This window comes from Spermophilus citellus (assembly GCF_964194105.1).
Source record: "Spermophilus citellus genome assembly, chromosome: 16".
Classification (NCBI taxonomy): domain Eukaryota; kingdom Metazoa; phylum Chordata; class Mammalia; order Rodentia; family Sciuridae; genus Spermophilus; species Spermophilus citellus.
The window spans coordinates 82,663,816-82,680,470 of NC_138196.1; the positions used below are offsets into that span (position 1 = coordinate 82,663,816).

Sequence of the window (16,655 nt, forward strand, 5' to 3'; positions counted from 1 at the left end):
CAATGTGAAAAGGCAACAGAGACGATAGTATTGCAAGAGAACAAGTGAAAAGACAGCCCATGGTGTGTAGACTAGCCAGAGAAGGCAGTAAAAGCCAAGCCTTCACAGGACTCTCCTGTTCCTGACCCAATGCTTGGGAACGGGGCATCTAAACCAGGAGTAAAATACACTAGCATTTTAAAAATGCATTGTTATAAGAGATTTCACATATACATGCATATTCATACATACTGAATGAGTGAAAGTTCCATTCTTAGGAAAAGAGGTTTCTCTTAATTTGTTTGCATATTATATCTGCCAGAGATTAAATTCAAGTGCTGTGGATTTAGTTAAAATCTAAAGTTTTTTGCATCCCACAAACCTGTGCTATCATAGATCTTCCACTAGTAACATGTGTCTGCTTAAATGTAAATTAAACAAAATTTAGAATGTCAATTAAAGTAAAATCAAATAAAATGAAGACTTCCTTTCCTCTGATGCACTGGCCACACGCAGAAACCACATGCAGGCTGGGGAAGTACACTGGACAGAGCAGACAGAGTGTGTCACCGTCATTGCAGAAAGCTCTCTTCTATGGTACTGTCATGTTCCTGGAGTGACATGACCAGCAGATGCTCAGTCATGCCTCGCTGGCCACACAGGAGAGCTCACACGGATTCAACCTTCAAAGACACTTCTGAGAACACAGCAGAACTACTGTTGTCTGCAGAATTCCCAATTTGGTTAAACTATGTAGCTTACTGGTGTATTAGTTATCCAATTTTCTAAAATGGACTTTAATCCTTGATATCCAATCATCCTATATACAGGACACCAACAAAAACTTAACTGAGCACTTTTATAGGTGTCCTACACAACGGTATGCATTTTTATAGGTGTCCTATATGCAGGATGATGGACACAACGAGTTAAGAAGAACATTCCTGTTGTTGGGGAACATCACAGCTTCTAAGAACTATGACCAACTTTCAGAAACACTCTCCAAGGGAAACTTCACACATATTCTAATTTAATTCCTACACAAATGTGGGGCTTACACAAATATATCTATGTATTTTAGAAATAAGAAACTGGTGTTTGGTAACATTAGGCAACATGTACTCACATAGCTAATCAAAGTCAGAGTGTGGCTTCTGCCTCTCCTCTGTAAACCTACAAGTCAGAAGTCATTTCCATGACCCATAACCCACTCAGCAGGAAAAAATTACACTTACATGCCCATGTACTTAGATTTTTAACTAAATCCAAAGTACTTGAATATAATATCTTAGACATATGAAATAACATGCCAATGAATTTAGGAGAAACCTCATTTCCTCAGAGATGATACATTACTCATTCAATCATAAAACATACCTTCTCCAGGAAGAAAAACTAAAAGGATCTTTCTCTTTAAAAAGTTATTTTTCAAACACAGTTAACCTTTTACTTACCTTGTTGAGCAGCAAATGTCTGGCTAGCCGAAAGGAGCTTTGTCTGTCCTGGATTATACCTTGTTCCCTCTGGAAAAATCACAAGATACATCTGTGGGGCATAAAGGAAATTCAGTTTGCTTTTTTTGTGTGAGCTTTGTTGTTGTTACTGTTAATTTACCCATGCTAATCTTATTATTACAGGATTTACATACAACATTTTTTCATGCAGAGCAATCAAACTGCAAAATTATATATATACATTGAATATTTCATAATATAAAAGGTAATATCTGCATTTTGAAAGCTTTGTACAATAATCCTATTTTATAGAACTTCTCTAATGCATTTGCAGCTTCATATTAGTTACATAAGTTGAAGTAATATAGTACCTATAAATAAAACGAGACTATCAAGTATCTACTAAGCAATCAATTAGTCTAAGCTTTTTATAAGTACCTACCTGGGAAGGTAAAAACAAAAACATTAAATCATACAATAACAAACCCTCAGTTTGAGAAGTGAGTTACAAAGACTACACTGATATTTTTAATTGACAGCCAAAAGAAAAGACAAAAGTAAAACATTCACCTTTTCAAATAAACGCATAGAGTAGGGACTTTGGATTTGACTGAGAGGCACTCTACCTCTGAGTCACATCCCTATTCCTTTTTATTGTTATTTTATTTTTAAAATTCTAATGTTTTTTTATTTTTTTCATAATAAGGTTAGAAATCAATAATAAGTTAAAAAACAGAAACCACTCTAACACCTGGACACTAAATAATAATACACTTTTGAATGATGAATGGATGGCAGAAGAAATTAAGGGAGAAATTTTTTTAAAAAAAATCATATAAACTAATGGAAATAATGATATAAATCTCTGGGACTATATAAAAGCAATTCTAAGAGGAAAATTTACAGCACTGAGTTCATACATTAGAAACTAGAAAGATACCAAATAATCTAATACTATATCTCAAGACCTTAGAAAAAGAAAAAATTAAACCAAAATCAACAGAAAATAATTAAAACCAGTACCAAAATCAATGAAATAGAGAATTTAAACACACACACACACACACACACACACACACACAGGATCAATGAAACAAACAGTTTCTTGAAAGAACAAACAAGACTGATAAACCGCTAGTCAAATTAACCAAAATAAGGAGAGAGAAGAGTCAAACGAATAAAATTAGAGATGAAAAAGAAGATACACCACAGACACTACTGAATCCACAAGATCATAAGAAACTATTTTAAATATTCATACTCCAATAAGCTATAAGATCTTGAAGATATTGACTATTTCCTAGAGAGATAGAGCTTCCTTACACAAATTGAACCATGAGGATATAGAAAACCTAAACAGATCAATAACAAGAAATAAAATTGAAGGAGATAGCAAAAGCCCTCCAAAAAAGAGTCCAAGACTGGATGGATTCTTAGCCAAGTTCTACCAGGTCTTTAAAAAAGAGGTAATTGATGGGCTGGGCCTGCAGCTCCGGGGTAGAGTGCTGGCCTAGCAGGTGTGAGGCGCTGGGTTCGATCCTCAGCACCACATTAAAAATAATTAATTAAAGGTATTGCATCTACCTACAACTAAAAAGTATATTTTTAAAAAAGAAGAATTGACTAATCCTCTTCAAATTATTCCATGAAATAAAAAAGCAGGGTACACTGTCAAACAAAGACACATCAAGGAAAGAACACTTCAGATCAATATCCTTGATGAACACAGATGCAAAAAATCTTAATAAAATATTGGCAAACTGAATACAAAAACACATTAAGGGGCTGGGGTGGTGGCTCAGAGGTAGAGCGCTCGCCTACATGCGTGAGGCACTGGTTTGGATCCTCAGAACCACATAAATATATAGTGAAGATATTGTATCCACCTATAACTAAAAAATAAATATTAAAAAAACACACACACTAAAAGCTGGGCGTGGTGGTGCATGCTTGTAATTCCAGCAACTCAGGACTGAGATGGAACTATCACAGGTTTGATGCCAGCCTCAGCAACTTAATGAGGCTATAAGCAACCTACTGAGACTCTGTCTCAAAACAAACAAATAGGGCTGAGTATGTGGCTCAGTGGTTAAGTGCCCTTGCGTTCAATCCCTGCTACCAAACACACACACACACACACACACACACACACACACACACACAGATACTGCATCATGATCAAGTGGGTTTTGTCCCAGGGATGCAAGGTTGGTTCAATAAATATAATTCCCCATATAAATAGCCTTAAGGATGAGAATCACATGATTATCTCAATAGATGCAGAAAAAGAATTTGGCAAAGTGCAGCACCCATTCATGTTTAAACAACAGGCACTAGGGATAAAAGTAAGTACTTCAACATTGTAAAGAATGTATATGACAAACCCCAAGCCAACAGCATACTGAATGAAGAAAAACTGCAAACATATCCTCTGAAAACAGAAACGAGAAGGATGCCCACTCTCACCACTCCTACTCAACACAGTCCTCAAAACCCAGCCAGGTCAATCAAGCAGAAGAAGGGAATTAAAGGGCTACAACAGGAAAAGAAGAGCTCAAATTATCTGTTTGCCAATGACATGAGCCTATATTTAGAAGACCCCAAAAATTCCGCTAGAAGACTTCTAGAGTTGAAAACCAAATTTGGTAAAGTAGCCGGGGGCAGTGGCATACGCCTGAAATCCCAGCGCTCAAGAGGCTGAGGCACAAGGATCGCAAGTTCAAAGTCAGCCTCAGGAAAAGGGAGGCACTAAGCAACTCAGTGAGACCTTTTTCCTAAATAAAATACAAAATAGGGCTGGGGATGTGACTCAGTGGTTGAGTGCCCGGAGTTCAATCCCTAGTACATCCCAACCAAAAAAAAAAAAAAAAGGTAAAGGAGCAGATATAAAAATACATACATAAATCAATTTAACATATATAAATCAATCACTTCCCTATACTCCAATAACAAACCTGCTGAAAAAGAAATTAGGAAAAATATCCCAATTATAATAACCTCAAAAAAATGGAAATAAATCGCACAAAGAATGTCAAAGAACTCTACAATAAAAACTATTGAACACAGAAGAAAGAAACTGAATAAGACCTCAGAAGATGGAAAGACCTTCCATGTTCTTGGATAGGCAAAATATTATTAAAATGACCATACTATCAAAAGCATTCTACAGATTCAATGCAATTACCACCAAAATACCAATAACATTCTTCACAGAACTAGAAAAGGCAGTTGGAAAAACAAGAGACCCAGAAGAGCTAAAGCAATTCTGAGCAAATTGAATGCATCACAATACGAGACCTCAAAATATGCTACAGAGCTAGAGTAACAAAAGAGCACGGTACCAGCACCCGAACAGACATGAAGACCAAGGGAACCCTGAGCGTCCTCAGCCAACTGTTCTCTTCATCGATCCAGACAAGCACCCTGCTAACAAATAAGCATTTCCATAGCCAGGCTTATTTTGTACAGGTTTATGCACTGCGTTATGCATGAAAAGCAGTAAACATACATTACACATTTTGTTTAGTACCTGAATAATGGAACTTGCATGTGAAACAAATGATCTTGGATCACTCTAGTAAAATTAGACAAACTATTAGGAAATTTTAAAAAACCTTAAGTTAACTAAATTTAAAGAGGTAAATTAGACATCAGAAAAATATTTTGTATGATTGTAGTACAAGTAAGATTAGAAACATCAAAGTTCTGAATGTGCTAGATAAAGATAAAAAGTCAATGTTTACCAAACTTAAATTTCATAATGAAATTACTTTCACTAAACAAAATGGTAAAAAAGTCAGTAGCTAAAAATTATTCAAGTTACTTCAAAAGAGATTTTTAGGAAAGATGGTGGACTGAGATGGACATCATTACCGTGAGTACATGTATGAAGACATGAATGGTGTGACTCTACTTTGTGTACAACCAGAGACAGGAAAATCCGTGCTCTATATGTGTACTATGAATCAAAATGCATTCTGCTGTCATGTGTAACAAATTAGAATAAATAAAATTTTAAAAAGAAAAAAAAAAAACAAGACCAAGGGAATAGAAGACACAGAGATAAACCCACAGAAATATAACTATCTGATACTAGATAAAGGTACCAAAAACATTTCTTGGAAGAAAAGATGGCCTTTTAGACAAATGGTGTTAGGAAAAATGAAAATCCCTATGTAGAAAAATGAAACTTGACTCCTATCTCTCACCCTGCACGAAAGTCAACTCAAAGTGGATTAAAGACCCAGGAACTAGAACACAAATTCTGCAACTGCTAGATGAAAATGTAGGCTCAACAGTCCAACATGCTGGCACAGGAACCGACTTCCTTAACAGGACCTCTAAAGTACAAGAAATAAAACCAAAAACCAGTAAGTGGATGGCATCAAATTGAAAAGCTTCTGCACAGCAAAAGAAACGAATAAGAGCATAAAAAGAAAGCCCACAGAATGGAAGAAGATCTTTGCCACCTGCTCCTCTCATAGGACATTTATATCCAGAATATATAAAGAACTCAAAATACTTGACACTATGAAATCAAATAACTCAATTAATAAACGGGCAAAAGAACTAAACAGACACTTCTCAAAAGAAGAAATGCAATTAGCCAACAAATATATGAAAAAATGATCAACATCTTCAGCAGTCAGGAAAATGTAAATCAAAACCACATTGAGATTTCACCTCACTACAGTCAGAATGGCAATCAATTACAAATAATAAATGTTGTCGAGGATGTGGGGGAAAAGGTACATTCATACATTGTTGTTGGGCTGCAAATTAGTGTAACCACACAGGAAAGCTGTATGGAGATTTCTCAAAAACACAGAAACGGAGTCAAATATGACCCAGCTATCCCACTCCTGAGTATATATCCAAAAGATTTTAAAATCTGTATACTATAGGGATATAGCCACATCAATGTTTATAGCAGCACAATTCACAATAGCCAAGTTATGGAACAAACCAAAGTGTCCTTTAACAAAGGAATGGATAAAGAAAATGTGGTATATATACCCAAAGGAGTATTACTCAGCCATAAAGAATGAAATTACGGCATTTGCTGGTAAATGAATGAAACTGGAAACTATCATGCTAAGTGAAATAAGCCAGACTCAGAAAGCCAAAGGTGAATATTTTCTGATTTGCAAAAGCTAGTCCCAAATAAGCAGAGGGAACGAGAGAGAAAAAGAAGTGAGGTGGATTCCATTAAAATAAAAGAAAGGACTAGATGAAGGGAAGTGCAGGGGAGGGAGACGAGCTAGGAGAAGGGAACATCAACACAGTTTTCCCTGTGTACGTGCAGGAAGATGCCACAGTGAATCTCACTGTCATGTACACCCACAGGACACTGACTTTAAGGGATGGGGGTGAGGGCTGAAAGTTAACAGCAGAAATATCAGTAGAGGGAAGGAAACAGGAGGAAGGAGAAGGACAGGGAAGGGGAAATAGCGGGGACTGAAATACACAAATCATAGTCCATGCTTTTATGCCAAAATCAACCCTAGCATTGTGTGTAGCTAAAAAGAGCAATTTTTTAAAAAATGTTTTTGGTACAGGGAATCAAACCCAGGATGTTTTAGCATCCCCAGGCCTTTTTAATTTTTTATTTTAAGACAAGAGTCTCACTAAGTTGTCCAGGTTGGTCTAGAACTTAGATCCTCCTGCCTCAACTTCCTGAGTCACTGGGATCAATAATAGGAAGATAGAAAAGAGGACAGGAGTTGAAGGGAGAAAACTCTGCTCGTGCCACCCATGCTCAAATAGCACCTAAGTACACCTCTGATATAAGACACGGTACCTTGTCTGAGTGACCTGTGATTATAAGACTCCTACTTAACACATCCATACGAGAATCTGAGTTTGCTTATGAAACAAACTCATAAACAAATTCACCCAGAGTTTATCTGAAAAAAAGGGATAATGGAGAATGCTATTGTGGCAGTTTTGCATTTTCAGCTCCCACACAAATAATAAGCTTTTTGTTCATTTACATAAAAAACTTTGGAATCCATTTTCTTTGCCTAACTTAGGAAGTAACAGATTGTGTTACGGACCTTTATATTTGATAATGTAGGTTGACCAGATCTGTTTTGAAAATGTAAAAAAAAAAAAAAAAAAAAAAACCAAAAAACAAACAACTGGTAAAACTGACAAAAAAATAAAAATTCATTATTTTCAGGAAGAAAAATATAAATATTAGTTCCCCAAACCATAAATTCATGTTCATGAGAATATGTTTTTAAAGTCTATATCCAGATCTACGAGAGCAATCACTGCTGGCGATCAGCCTTAGGCTCAACCACGAGAGACAGAATGGTTGTCCCCTGGCTAACCACTCTTGTAGCATGGTCTCCAGCTCTTGGGTGTTTACCTTAAAAGAAGACTGACAATCAGAGAAGGCAAGGTCCCCAGAGAGCTATTTCTTGCACTCTCCTTATATAAGTGCCAGGTCCTACACACCAGACGCAGAACAGACACAGCCTCCCCTCCAGTCTTTATGTACAAGTGAAGAAAACACACAAGATAAACAAATAAAACTGTGCAACTACACATCGTGACATACTGTGAGAAAGGAACACAAGGCTGTGAAGGGTAAGTTACACAGGGGACTCCGAACGGGACATGGGATCAGGCCCCAAGAAGGGCAAGAGAAGGAGTGTCTCCTCCGAGGCTGAGAAAGGCTGCTGCTCTCTTAGTTCTAATTGAGAATGTCCTGAAGGGTCTGGCCAGAAAATCTGGCAAGAAAAATAAAAGACATCAGATTTTAAAAGAAGTAAAACTGTCACTCAGATAATACAAATGACATTATTGTCTATATAGAAAACCCTAAGGAATAATCTAAAAGAAGTTAAAGTTATTATTATAATAAGTAAGCTTAGCAATGTTATGGGATTAAAAAGTCAATATACAAAAAAAACAACTGTATATTTAGATGCTATCAACAACAGAATGTACTTTTTAAATGTGAATTTTTAATAGCATTGAAAATGTGAACTTCTTAAGGTAGTAAAAATTTGGCTGAAAATATAGAAACCATACCCTAAAAACTACAGAACACGAATAAGAGAAATTAAAGATGACTTAGATAAAGAAATGTAAGCTATTTATAGAGCCAAAGATTCAATTCTGTTATATCAGTTCTTCCCACACTGAGTTATAGATTTAAATCCAAAATAATTTTGAAAACAAAGTGAAAATTTAAAACTCAATATACCAGATTTCAAAACTGATTATAAAGCAAGGGTAATCATGAAAGAAAGGTACTGGTGTAAAGACACACGTACAGATCTACAGAAAAGAACACAGAATCCACTATATATCAATAACAGACCTACACACAGTACATTTATTTCAAACAATGGGGAAAAGATATCCTTTTCAATCAAAGGTGATATATATCTATATATAAAAAAAAACTCCTACCTTATGTACAAAAATGAACTTGAATGAATCACAGACCCAAATGTAAAAAATAAACTTTTATGTTTCTAGGAGAAAAATCTCAGCAACTCTGAGTTTAGTAAAGATTTCTTAATAGGACACAAAAAGCAGAAATTATATATGAAAGGAAAAAACAAAGAAAGTGAAAATTATAACGATACCTATGCTTCCTGACGATGTTATAAAAATAAAAGGTTACCATCTTTTAATATGCACATCTACTTAATACAGTGCGTAACATAAAACAGCACTGCAACTCGCTGCTTTTCAATTACAACATGGATCTGCTTTGAAAGTCTGAGCTGACCCAATCGGTGGAGGACTGGAGAGGGGGCGAGGGGACGCGTCCCCCCCCCTTCCCTAAGCCCGGCCATCCCTGTGGTCACCCTCGCACGCGGCATCCTCAGGAACAACCACCCAGGGCAAGGAAACTGAAGCAGTGTTCTCTTTCTCCCTCCCGACAACCAGACAACCATGTGCGGCAGAAGGCACACTTGGAGAGTCAAGGTGTACCACAGAATGTTTTTTCTCCTTCAGGTGCTTTCATCTGATAACTTTTTTGCTACTGGTTTCAAAATGCTGATAAAAAGGGCAGCCATCCTTTTTTTTTTTTTTTTTGTAAAGAGAGAGAGAGAATTTTTAATATTTATTTTTTAGTTCTCGGGGGACACACATCTTTGTTTGTATGTGGTGCTGAGGATCGAACCCGGGCTGCACGCAGGCCAGGCCAGCGCAATACCGCCTGAGCCACATCCCCAGCCCAGCAGCCATCCTCTTTATTCCCAGGGTAAGGAGAAAGTGGCCCTGGAGGGAGGACAAGGAGCAAGCCAGAGTGCTGGGGCAAGGAAAGGGCGCCCTGCAGGGCAGCCTGGGCGTAGGGACCTCATCGCAAGAAGCATGATGTAAAAGAAACTGCTGTCCCCCGACAAGGAGGAATGGGAGCTACAAGAAAAAACGACAAACTACTAGTAGTTAAACTATGGAGAGGATCTCTACTGCTACCCATGTAAGTCGGATCTGCTAAGTTTTCACTGAAAGAACCTGAGATTCTGTTCTCCCCTGTGATAACCTTCAATATTTTTTAAAATATATATATTTTCAAGATATGATACACCATTTGGAACATGAGATGTTTCACCCTCTGATGGAAAATTAACAACCTATTTACACTAAAAACCTAGTCAAAAATAAAACAACTCTAATCAGAGTTTTAAACTATAACCAACCACTGAACCGGACTTTTTCCATGCACTGGATAAGTTAATTATTAGAGGGATGTCATGAAAATATAAAGCACTAAGTGGCAGGCTCTTATGAATGTTTCCTTCACCCTCTGATTTTTAGAAATTCTATCTAGTTTACTAAATAGTTTTCAAAACACATTTATATAGCAACAATATTATAGAACTTAAAAACCCTGAATTGATTAGCTATATACTTTGAATACTGCCTTTTCTTTCATCTCTGCCTTCTGTCCCCCAAGCTAATCTAATCCAGCAAACCATTTTAAAGTTTTTTACAATTACAATCAGAAACATTCAAGTCATTCAAAAGTCCATCATCCGTTTAAGAGGAAAACCTGCCAAATGTGGCAGGATACAGAATAGTTTCTTTCCTCACTGAGCTCATTATTTATTTCACTCTGAAAGTGCTATATGCATGGTCAGAAAACATGGTCAGGTCCCATAAACACATATGTGAGTGTGGCGGGCAGGATAACGCCTTCCCTCCCTGGGAGGTCCACATCCTAACCCTGGAGCCCTCAACGTACTGTGGAACAAGGCCAGAGGGAGTTATGAGGATTACTTATGGACCTAAAGACAACAAGTTATCTTCAACTAACCAGAAGGCTTAATATAATCATGAGACTCCTTGAACAGGAAAGGGGGAAAGTCCTGGAACAGGAAAGGGGCTCAAAAGTCAGAACCAGAGGGCTGGGGTTGTGGCTCAGTGGTAGAGTGCTTGCTTAGCACACGGGAGGCACTGGGTTCAAACCTCAGCACCACATAAAAGTGAAATAAAGATACTGTGCCCACCTATAATAAAAAAATAAATATATATATTTTTTAAAAGTCAGAACCAGAGAAATGGTCCATAAGGACAGACCAGGCCAGCCAGCGCTCGCTCTAGAGACGGATGGAGCCACGAGGTAGGGAAGCAGGCCACTTTAAAAGCAGGGGAAGGCAGGAGCATGGATTCTCCCTAGAGTCTCTAGAAAGGACCACAGCCCACCAACACTTTGATTTCAGTCCAGTGAGACCTATTTTGGGCTGATTTTTAGAAAAGTTAAGATGTTATTTGTTAAAGTAGTAATAGGAAACTAAGACAATTTGTGTAGTTTGCAAATATGCTATTTAAGACTAGCTAACAAATTAATAGTTATTAAGAGATTTAATGAAAATGGAAACCAAAGCTTAGAAAGTGACTTATGTAAAATAACAAAGTGTAAACAGCAGATCTAGGACTTAAAGCCAAATCTGATGCCAAAGGAGTACTCTCATCTAATAGGCTGCCTCCCACTCCAAAAGAAACTTGGAAGAAAAAGCACTAAGTCTCTATATGTGTTGTATAAATTTACTAGCTCAAATTCTAACTTCATGACTTTTATAAATTATGTAGTTATTTTTATCATAAATGTTTCATATGCATCTAGAACCAATAAGTACCTTGTAAAAATATTGTCCCAGCAACAATTATGGAAATTATTTCTTAATAATTTGTAATACAGATGCACTTTTTTTAAATAAAATTTTGTAATCCCTTAAATAACAATATTGAGGACAAATTCATGTAGTCATAGATTCCTAAGAGATATACTAAGCCATATGAAAGCTAACTTGATAAATACATTCTACCATGTCAGTTACTTAACTTTCACAAATAAGAGTATAATCTCTGCTTTCATCTAGATTCTAAGAGATTCGACCTCAGATACAGGGTGATTCCAACATGAGCATGCCAGTCATTATGTGCTAGGAACATAAAAAGTGAGACTCTTGCCCTTGAAAAGCAATAAGGTTCTTTTAGTAAGTCACAATGAAAAAGTAGACTATCTGAATGAACCTTCCTATAAAAACAATTTGAAAAACTAGATATAACATATTTTTCAAAGTATCAAACAGACGACAAAGCCAGGTGTGGTGGTGCATGTCTGTAATCCCAGCAACTTAGGCGGCTGAGCAGGAGGATTCCAAGTTCAAGGCCAGCTTCAACAACTTTAGCAACTGTCTCAGAATCACGTATTAATTTAGCATGCACAACACTGAAGAAGGTTGCTCCTAACCCTACACCAACACAACACTGGCAGCATGTAAATTCACAACTTCAAAGAGCTGACAGGCTGCAAGGCAACCCCCACCAAACACTGAGGGAGGGGCTCAAAGGGGAGAAGAGATGTCAGCACTTGCCTACCTAGGAAATGCTGGGGGCCACTAAAAAAGTCTCTTTAAAAAATTGTTACCAATTTTCAAAAGCCAAATGTGAACCAGTAAAACAGAAGCACCCCTGATGGCCACAGGCACTACAACCTGAAGGAGGGAAGGAAGTGAGGAGGAAGGGAAAACCAAGGAAAGACAAAGGGGGAAATGCTGGAGTCGGGAAGAGAACGACACAGCCCTGGAGAGAGAAGCAGCCCTGAACGGCCGCCCAGCCCACACAGGCCCTTCCCTCCACTCTCCTGTGCAGTTGCTGGTAGAAGAGCAAGAAACTTCTGCTATACTTCACATGTGGATGGAAACCTAAGGAGGCGAGGGGAAGAGCAGGAAGAAAGAAGCCGCAGAGGAGGGAGGGCAGGGATTCATCCAGGCACAGACAGAGGGGCAAAGGCAGGGTCAGAGAAGGCTGCCCTCCATACCCTCCCTAAGTCTGAATCAAAACAAAAATACTCCTTCTTTCCCACTCCCAAATCAGCAGAGCTCAGCAACACGTTCCAGAGTACTGTGGGGAGAGGGAGCCTGAGTAAAAGCTGGGCATGGAACAGACACTTAGGGAAAACTCTCCAATAAGACGCCCTCCATCCTGAGCACAAAGTAATGAAAGCTACTGGAATCTAAAGCCCCAAAGACAAAACACGACATAGCAAAGCTCAAACCTAACACAACTGCTGGCTGGCAGACTCCACTCCCAACACAGGGAAAAAGAAAGGTGCGACCATTTCCAAGTGTCGGGACGATCTGCCTCAGTGCCTTCCAGTCTACCCAAGATGACAACTTTCAAAATCTTAGGAGGTGTGAAAAGGCAGATGAAAGCAGGGTCTGGACATAGAACCACCAGAAGCACTGGTCTCAGATAGACGCTGGAATACAGCCAGCAAGGATGAGAGGCACAATCAAGGTTCTCAAGTGGAGACGTTCAGTACAAAGAGGAAATCATGAGAGAGTCAAAGAGAAATGTTGAGAGGAAGGACCAGGTACAGGTGAAGAATGCCTTTAACTGGCTCAAGTACAGACTGAGCACAGCCACAAGAAGAACTAGTGAACCTGAAGGCAATCAGCAGAAGGTACCCAAACTGTAACACAAAAATAAAAATGAGAATGGGGAGGGCAATTTGTGGGACAGGGTAAAGCATCCAAGAGCTGTGGGACAGCATCAAATGATCCAACACACCAGTAACCGGAGAAGAGAGAGAGAACAGGATAGCAATAATATTCAAAGAAACACAGGTTGAGCACTCCCAATTCAAAAATCACAAATCCAAAATGTTCCAAAATCCAAAATTTTGAATACTGACATTCCTCAAAAAGTTTCAGATTTTGGAGCATTTCAGATTTTGATTAGAGATGTTCAACAGGTAAAGCCTATGGAAAATTCCAAAATCTAAAAAATTCGAAATTGAAACACTTCTGGTTAGTTCTCAAGGATACTCAACCTGTAACAAACAGAAATTTTCCAAAATTAATGATAGACACCAAATTGTAGAGCCAATAAGGAGAAAAGAAAAATGGACATTTTAACACATTAATCCATGTCTTTAAATTTAAAACTCTTAAAAGTGGATATAAATATTTCCAATCTAGTTTGTCTTTTGGAGATCTACAAAATGACCCCCACTGTATCAAAAACCCACCACACTGTATAAAACTGAGTAGTCCCTTCTCGACTCAATGCCTGTCCTCCAGAGTGCGCTATACAGGACACAGGGCGGCTCTTCCCCTCATCTCATCCCATTGCCATCTGCCCAGACTGCACGCCACCTCCTACTGCAAAAACACCCAAAGAACATTTATGAGAAAATGCTCACACTGGGTACCTCACCGGCTGACTAGCAGAATCCCTTCAACTGGAGCCCAGGCTGCTGCCCACAAGCCCTGGCAAGTGGAGAGGAGGAGAGAGGGGATAAGAAAAAAAAGAAAAGAAGTTGAGCCCCTGAGCAAAGTTTCGGAGCACTTGGAATGCACTGAAAAGACAGATCCCAAGCCGTCATGGCAATCCTGTTGCTGATCCAGGGGGAGTCATGGGAAAAAGTCATTTGGCAGCAACTGACATTCTTCAAATAGAAGATCAAGATTCTTGGTTTTTTGGTTTTTTTAAAGCATAGTTTTGGAAAATAATATTCACATTGAATGTAAATATTAATACTCCTGGTTTTTCAAACAATTCAGTGTATAAGAAAAATCCAAATTTATACTGACAGAAAACAGTGGCTGCTTCTAGTACCAAATCTGATCTAAAGAAGACAGAAGTTCGATGAGCTCCGAGGAACTCAAGTGTAGGGTTACCAGCACATTGCCGTTTTCTATTTATAGACTCCAAAAGTATCAAATGTTCTTTTTATTCCTCTTTAAGGTCGACACTGACAACCACCAGGAAAGGACTTAATTGTCCGCAGCAACCTTTCTGATGGCTAAAAAGAATCACTGACTTTTATTTAGAGAGTTTTTGTTGCCTCACAAAACTCTGAATTATTTAGTACCTATATGGTTGTGTACTTTCAAACCAAATCTTAAATGTTACCTTGATCCTTAGATTAATAATTAGGAGCTGCTAAGGAAAAACACAAACAGCACTCTTACTGGGGTCCCCGCGTCCACGTAACTCTGCAGCTTCCTCCTCATGTCTCTTTCATTAAATTTGGCACTTCGCTTTACATAGATCCCTCCATGCTGCACATGAAAAAATGGGGAGAAAAATTATTTACTTTTAAATTAACCAACGGCCACAATCATCAGAGAGGCAACTCTGCTCCTGAATAGTAAGGAACAAAAAAACATTTCACAATTTAAGGTATATTTAATAATTCAAATATTAGTACCTATATAACTTAAACATTCTGTTCTGACATTATTCCAATAAAATTGCATGCTATCCTATGAAAATATATGAACGTTTAGTTTGTTGGTAGTTAATATCCTTTCTTTTTTAAAAATATATCCTTTAAACCAAAAACTCTATTTATCAGATGGATCTTAACTCCCAATTTTCCTCTGATTCATTACAGAATCACTAAAAAGTATTCTTAAATGTCAGCACTAACAACCTTTAGGGATTTGAAAAAATGACCCAGCTACAGCTATTTACGTGGCACTGGTAAAGACTACATTTGTTTCCCCAAAACCCAGGTGTTGAGGCTCCAACTTCCATGGTGACTGTGTGGAGACAGGGGTAAGTACATCAAGGTCCTGGGGGGGGGGGGGGGGCTGAGCCAGAATGACTGCATCCTTCTGAGGAAAACAAACACCAGGCATGCAGTGCACAGAACAAGATCACATAAGACACAGGAAGGGTGCTGTCATCTGCCAGCCAGGGAGAAAGGCTGGGCAGAAACCAGCTCTCTCACACCTGGATCCTGCACTTTAGGACCTTAGAAAATAAATGCCCTCATGCTAAGAACTTTACACATTAGCTCATTATTTTGCTTAATCTCTGAGAGATCACAATTAATTTTATCATTGGTTTCTTAAAGTAACTGACTACTGAATCCTATGTCTTTAGTTTCCTATCTGACTTTTGTACTTTTGTATTTCATTTAACTATGTGGACAATTAGACACATATATACATATACAACATCAAAAATACCAAAGAAAAATTCTGGGGATATAGTTCAGTGGTACAGCGACTGCTCAGCATGCATGAAGACACCACAAAACAGAAGCAAAAAATCCACATATATTTATATTAAGTGTATGTCAAACTTAAAATATATTTTTTAACTGACCCATATGTAAAGGAAAAAGTAGAGGAAAGAAAACTTACCTGAGAGAAGTAACACCCATATAATGGAAGCCACTTGAGCCTATCCTTCAACACGTAGCGCACGTGTCCGAGAGCATTCTGCCGGATGGCCAGAATATCAGCAACAACCCAGTCAACTGCAAAGACAGACTCCGTCAGTATGTCCAGCGCCCCTCCCCAGAGACCACAGAAACAGCTTCTTCACAGCACTGTGTTAGGAATATGCTATGAGAATAATCAGAATGTTTAAGATTACTTTACATAAACCCCAGATACTTAAAAAACTTAAATTGTGGGGATTTTTTTTTCTTTTTTACATTATCCTCCAATTCTTAAAAGGCTTTTTATTTCAAGGACACAAGAAAAAAAAATCACAAAGTATCAACTAATTCAACAGAAGTATTTTACAAAGAATAAGCTGAATTTTTAAAATTAAGACATATTTTTTTCTTTTTTTCATAAAAAGGGGGAAATTATAAGCAGAAAATGCCAAGAAACTATCAAGGGTGACTAAATATTCTGGACACACATGCTCAACAAAAGGCCAGGGCCCTCTATGAACGAGCCTCTGGGCACAGTACTAGGTCACACTGGTATTCAGAAGGTC

At 38.0% G+C, this 16,655-nt stretch overlaps 1 protein-coding gene across 2 annotated transcripts in view; it reads right to left on the reverse strand.

The window, feature by feature from the left end:
* Positions 1–16,655, reverse strand: part of AGPAT5 (1-acylglycerol-3-phosphate O-acyltransferase 5) — a 65,151-nt gene that overhangs the window by 21,003 nt on the left and 27,493 nt on the right. For both annotated transcript variants that reach the window (XM_081269416.1, XM_081269415.1), the window contains exons 3-5: positions 16,070–16,185; positions 14,888–14,977; positions 1,434–1,524 (exon numbers count right to left, since the gene is read on the reverse strand). In XM_081269416.1, the coding sequence (XP_081125542.1) occupies positions 1,434–1,524; positions 14,888–14,977; positions 16,070–16,185 (297 nt within the window). The remainder of the gene's footprint in view (positions 1–1,433; positions 1,525–14,887; positions 14,978–16,069; positions 16,186–16,655) is intronic.